Consider the following 6,117-nt stretch of genomic DNA (forward strand, 5'->3'; position numbering starts at 1 on the left):
CCACCTAGTACCAAACATAGGCAAATTTAAACATGGTCTCTCTTACCTCTTTTTTTTACATGTGAGGTAAGAAGGTAAGAGTCAATCAAGCCATTCATTGATGAGATCAACGGCTAAGATCTATTTTATACTCTTACCTCTCATGTGAAAAGAGAGGGTAAAAAGGACCATGTTAAAACTGCTCACAAACATAACGTGGAGTACATAATAAATTGTGAAAATCAAGTTTTTTTTTTGCAAAGGAAATTTCCAGTTTATTCATCAATCATGGTAGTATAAAAAATACAATAGGTAATAAAAATTATAACCAGATCTGTGGACCACCTAGCGACGATTATCAGCACTGAAGCAAGTAGAAGACGCGTCGCCATCATCGCTCCTCCCTCACTGGAGCTGAACAAATCTTGTTGTAGTAGACAGGCGAGAAGTCATTGTGTTAAGGCCCCAAACGACCAGCACACCAGAGCAACAATCATCACCGATGAAAAGAGTTGTACATCAGAAAGATTAAACCTGTAACCACACGAACGAAGACGAATTGGATACAAATAGATCCACAGAAGACCAACACTGACCAAATCCCATGAGATCCAGACGGAGACGCACCTCCACACATCCTCCTCCGATACTATTCACACCATCGAAACGGGGATAGGACATGGGAGACATTATTTTTACCGAGGGACATCACCACCGCCACACAACCCCAACCGAGACAATTATAACCTAATAAAAACGAGAACGGGGTCCATCCCCACCGGCGGGCGTGCTGAGGAGATCCTCCGCACCTCCATGGCCCAAAGGCCATCAAAGGTGGGGTGGATCGGCGGCGGCGCCGGCAGGAGGAGGACCAGTCAACTACTCATAATCAACAAGTCAAATAAAAAGAACAAAAGACTTCTTATGCAAAAGTGGTGGAAGTGCATGAGGAATGAAACCCCCGGTGTCAACACGAATGAGTGCTGGTAGCATACCAGTGCGATGATCCCGTAGAATCGCATCTATTTTTGTTCAATAACCGTAGAATCTCATCTTGGGACAGTCCGGAAACAGAACCAACACGTCCACAGTTCTTGACATACCGGAGCAAGAAGAAAAAGCTGATCATCTTTCGATCCTCCATGCTTTCTCTCTGTCTAGTGACACTTGCCTGCAAAACACAGGGCCATGGCTACAGATTAGGAGCCGTTGCATCCAGAAATCTGCTGCACGTCTCGATCGGTTTTAATGTGCTACTGTATGTACGCGAGCCTGTCTGCCCTCTCATTGTCCATCATAAGCTACGTACAGAGCCTGTCTCCTCTCGTCTGGCGCCAACTCACACGCATTACACTCACCGGGCTGGCTGGCAAAGTTCGCAGAACCATCCATCGGGCTTCAGGCACGCCACCCTCATCTCCAAACCCCTATATAAACCCCTCATGCCCTGCTCGTTCCACTCACACAAACACAAAGCTTCCATCCAGCTTTCTCCTCCTCCTCAACCTTCTTCTAGCTAGCTAGTCCCTAGTTGAGTGAGCGTACTTTTGGCTCGCATGGCGGTTTCGGTGCTGGCGATCCTACTCGCCTCTTTCGCCCTGGCGGCGGCGAGCTTCGACAAGGAGTTCGATATCACCTGGGGGGACGGGCGCGGCAAGATCCTCAACAACGGCCAGCTCCTCACGCTGGGGTTGGACAAGGTCTCCGGCTCCGGGTTCCAGTCCAAGCACGAGTACCTCTTCGGCAAGATCGACATGCAGCTCAAGCTCGTCCCCGGCAACTCCGCCGGCACCGTCACCGCATACTACGTACGCGACCAAACTTCCATTCATTGCTCTGCTTCTTGGTCTACGTCGGATGACACGGTTGCCTAACTCGATCGGTTTGGTGTGTATGAATGTGCAGCTGTCGTCGCAGGGGCCGACGCACGACGAGATCGACTTCGAGTTCCTTGGCAACGTCACCGGCGAGCCGTACACTCTGCACACAAACGTGTTCACGCAGGGGCAGGGCCAGCGGGAGCAGCAGTTCCGCCTCTGGTTCGATCCCACCAACGACTTCCACACCTACTCCATCCTCTGGAACCCAAAGCACATCATGTATGTTTGTTGATCTCCATTGCTCAACCTTCGTTGAACGCTGGCCATATGTGGCTTTTGCAACACATGGACTACACATGGACTGATTGATTTGGTGGTGTAAATAATAATGCAGCTTCATGGTGGACGACATGCCGATCAGGGACTTCAGGAACCTGGAGGGAAAGGGGATCGCCTTCCCCAAGAACCAGCCCATGCGGCTCTACTCCAGCCTCTGGAACGCCGACGACTGGGCCACGCAGGGCGGCCGCGTCAAGACGGACTGGTCCCACGCCCCGTTCTCCGCCTCGTACCGCGGCTTCAAGGCCGACGCGTGTGTGGTGACCGCGGGCGGCCGGCCGCGCTGCGGCGCCAGCGTCGGCACGGAGGTCGCCCCCGGCACCGGCGCGACGGGCGAGTGGTACAACCAGGAGCTGGACCTGACGCGGCAGCAGCGGATGCGGTGGGTGCAGAGAAACTACATGATCTACAACTACTGCACCGACCCCAAGCGCGTCGCCAAGGGCGTCCCCGCCGAGTGCTCTATGTAATCCCCATGTCCACCCAGCAAGCCAGCATTGGACCGTCCGTGTATACGTCGATCGCCGGAGAAAGGGAAGATGGGGGCGTCTGTATTGTATGATAAATAAGGACTGGTGTGGGGGATAATGTGAAATGTAGCCGGTGGTAGATCCTTGTGTTCGTTCTTTGTCACGCTCACGCTCACTTCATGTGTAATATATATGCCACGTCTTGTTCTTCATGTGTTTGTTGCTCTCTGTTCCACTTCTTTGCAACGGCTTGGGTTGATTGTTCGCTCGCGGTGCGTTTACTGTGTGCTCAACTTACCTTGAGGCTTGACAAGCCAAGCCAGCAGCTGTTGTTCACTGATATACCTTTGCCTCGTCAATCAGTCACTCGGGTGGATGGAAATACATTTGGACACTGATAGTGATAGGACTACGCTGCTGTAGATGCATGCAACGTGACAAAGAAGTCACAGGGCACGGGCACTGCCTAGAACACCACTAGCGCGACAGAGGAAAGGATAGGGGCTCGTAATAACCCGTCAGGTGCTCGGGTCCCAGACTCGATCCCAGCTATAGCTGCATGTCCTCATACCCTCAGTAGGCAGTGCTACGCTGGCAAAAAGGTGGAAGGCGTGTTCAATTCGGCGTTCGGATCAGCACGAGACCGATCAACGCCCTGTTGGGCTCGTGTTGCACAGGACGCTACGCCGATGGCATTTGACAGGCCACTAGTGTTCGCTTCTGTGACGAGAACGCCTTATCTTTTCCATCGGTGACCAAGATGCTCGGGTGAAACACCACTTCATCTGGGTGAAAACTCTTGCACTGATCTTTATTGGCCGGGCTCGCCGATGAAGATCTTGTGTCATTATCGTGTTGAAGCCGTTGCCTACTTGTTGTGTTGCTGGTCTTCATTGGCCGGTCATCAATAAGGATGAAAATCCTTGTCCAGACCGTCTTCGGCCGGACGTGGCAACGATGACGTGAGGACGTTTATCTTTTTTTGAAGGCGTTGCTGTGAAAGAAATGATTTAGTCTTAGGTGTTTCTTTCAGGTCATATATTGTACCAGTTTGGTCATGGATCACTTTGTTTTGTACTCTTGTTGATAATTAATTAATATGTTTGTATGCATCATGTCCATGCAAAGGCCGGGTGTATCAGCCTCCTTTTCGAAGAAAAAAATATCGTCCAGAACTATGTGTCACTAACAAGCTCGTGCTGACATGAGGCTGTCTGAATCTTCTTCTGTACCGTAGGCAAACAATTTCCATGATGCATTTCATTCTTCTGCTTCCTTTTCCAGAGCTACTGCACTGTATTTTTCTTACTTTTCAACTGGAGTGTCGCGTGCTTGTATGCCTCTGCGCCGATCTACCCATGACGGAGCTTAATTGTTGTACGTGGCGCAATGATAGACTGAATAAGAGGAGACCTGCAATCTTGTCTGATCCATGCACTCTGGGCAAGGGAGACTCGACGTATAATTGGGTTGGGTGTACCCGGCGTTTATTTGGGTGGGGTATTATATGCACTATGCTCCATCACGCTGTCTGCTTGCTCCCTGCCTTCGTCGTATCCTGTAGTATTTCAAACCTTACCAAATCGATCTGAAGATGGCGCGAACCATAGGAAAACCAATTCGTCTGTCGATGGAGCATCCTTGTTACGACTACATGTCTACATTTTACCACCGATACCGTATAGCAGAATGTTCTCGAATAAGATGGATGCGTCTAAGGAGGCCCCTTATTATTGTTTCCAACGCTGGCACACTTGCATGGCATGGCATAATTGTTGGCCAGCCTCCAGGACCCAAGAGGTCCAGAGATCGCTGGTCCTCTGCTTCGTGCAACACATGTTGTTTTGGGCAAACCATCAAGAGAGAAAACACCATGATTGCTGTTACAAAGCGATCGATCCAAGATCTTGCGTACGCAACTTGCAAGAGGTACTACATGCACTCACACGAAACTAATTTCTAGAACTGGGCCTTACTTTGCCTCTTGTAAAAGAAAAAAAAGAAACTAAATCATCTTGAGGGAGAACACATCTTAGATTTAAAAAAAACCAAAAAAAAAACTAAGGACATCTTCAATGGGAGCGGTAAAACAGGCACGGTATTTGGCCGTGGACGCATCTTAACGCAGCTGCGGACAGTGATATGGCACCTGGCCATTCAATCATGTCCGCATATATTTCAAAGTAAATTTAAATGTGCCGAAAGAATTTCATGCAAACACGACAGAATTTATTAAAGTTTAGAAATAATTTACATAAAACGGACGATATTTTATCCGTTCAACTAAAACCTAAAAAAAATGTACGCTATCTTGTAGCGGACGGTGACCTTGTACGCGTGGCCGGCCTGGTCAACGGGACCACCATCGTCGTTTGTCCGTCGTCGTCGTTGTCGGAGTAATTCTTTCAGTGGTGGAAGGCGGCGACGCCACGGAAGCCCTGTCCGGCCGCTGGTTGGCGCTCGTGAAGGAGCCGCTCTGCTTCCCTTCTACGTCGTGTGGAAGGAAGCCGCGACCAACACCGACGACGGTTGGGCGGCCTTGCCCTTGCCTTTGCTGATAGCGTTGGTGGTGGCGCGACGACAGCAACATCGGTCTCACTGAGAGTCTACTTTTCGCCGATCTTGGCAAGCTCCCCGTTGAGGCAGTGCAGCTGTTGCGCCACGGTCTTTGTGGTGACGACCGACCAATCGTGGGCTCAGGCCTTCGCGAGATCGTGGTCCGCGCATACCCAGTATGGCGCCCCATCGTAGTTGGCGGACGCGAAGCGGCACGACGCGTTACGCCGCTGCCGCTGAGCCATCTGCCCCCCCCCCTCCCGCATGACGATGCTCCGTGACGAGGAGGAGATGCCACCGTTGTGGCCACCGAGTTAGTTGAGGAGGCTCCCACGCAGATTCGCGGTTGCTGGTGGCACCTAGTCATGGCGCAGCGACAACGCCGGCTGGTCGATCCGGCTGTATCCGCTGTGCGGTGGCGATGTTAGCTCCTTCTTCACGTGGCACCCGGTTTGGGTGTCGCAGTTGCACAGAGAAGGGGGGGGGGGGGCGTTGGCTCCGCCTTCACGCGGTAGCGCGGCGGCTCCTCATTCACACCTGCTGTCGGCAGCAAGGGCGGCACCGGACCATGGTCCTGGAGCGGCTCTGCCTCGCATGAATGTGCGGCAACCACTTCGCGCAAAGAGGGTTTTTTCGGGCGGAGAGAGTTTTTGGTCGGGCCGTGGTGGCGGACGCGTAAGTGGCAGGGGTCTGAGCGCACGGAAACCCGCCCAACCCTCTTTTTACGTCCAGTTCGTAGAAATGGATGTTTGGACTACTCCGTGAACCCATGAAATACCGTGTTGAATGGCAAAATGCGGTTACGGGTTGTTTGAGGGTCCGCATTCGAGATGCCCTAACCATCGCGATACTGTGCAATTAGTTTTTTGCCTATGTAAATGGAACAACTGAATTGTTGTCAACTCGTGGTCCATTATGTTGAACGTTGGTCTTGCAAGGATATTGGGACATGT

The 6,117-nt window shown here is 51.5% G+C and overlaps 1 protein-coding gene across 1 annotated transcript; it reads left to right on the top strand.

The window, feature by feature from the left end:
• Positions 1 to 1,426: 1,426 nt before the first annotated feature.
• Positions 1,427 to 2,820, top strand: LOC125520726 (putative xyloglucan endotransglucosylase/hydrolase protein 23). The gene is made up of 3 exons (XM_048685717.2): positions 1,427 to 1,787; positions 1,885 to 2,078; positions 2,194 to 2,820. Exons 1-3 carry the CDS (start codon positions 1,536 to 1,538, stop codon positions 2,606 to 2,608), a joined length of 861 nt encoding a protein of 286 aa, XP_048541674.1. The 5' UTR covers positions 1,427 to 1,535; the 3' UTR covers positions 2,609 to 2,820.
• Positions 2,821 to 6,117: the final 3,297 nt, after the last annotated feature.

Source organism: Triticum urartu, chromosome 7A, assembly GCF_056163025.1.
Source record: "Triticum urartu cultivar PI428250 chromosome 7A, HENAU_Tu73, whole genome shotgun sequence".
Taxonomy (NCBI): Eukaryota; Viridiplantae; Streptophyta; class Magnoliopsida; order Poales; family Poaceae; genus Triticum; species Triticum urartu.

Excerpts from the sequence above, each read along its gene's own strand:
- LOC125520726 (XM_048685717.2), top strand. The coding sequence starts at position 1,536 with ATGGCGGTTTCGGTGCTGGCGATCCTACTCGCCTCTTTCGCCCTGGCG. Across the intron at positions 1,788-1,884 it reads GCACCGTCACCGCATACTAC|CTGTCGTCGCAGGGGCCGAC; the intron begins GTACGCGACCAA and ends ATGAATGTGCAG. Across the intron at positions 2,079-2,193 it reads TGGAACCCAAAGCACATCAT|CTTCATGGTGGACGACATGC; the intron begins GTATGTTTGTTG and ends ATAATAATGCAG.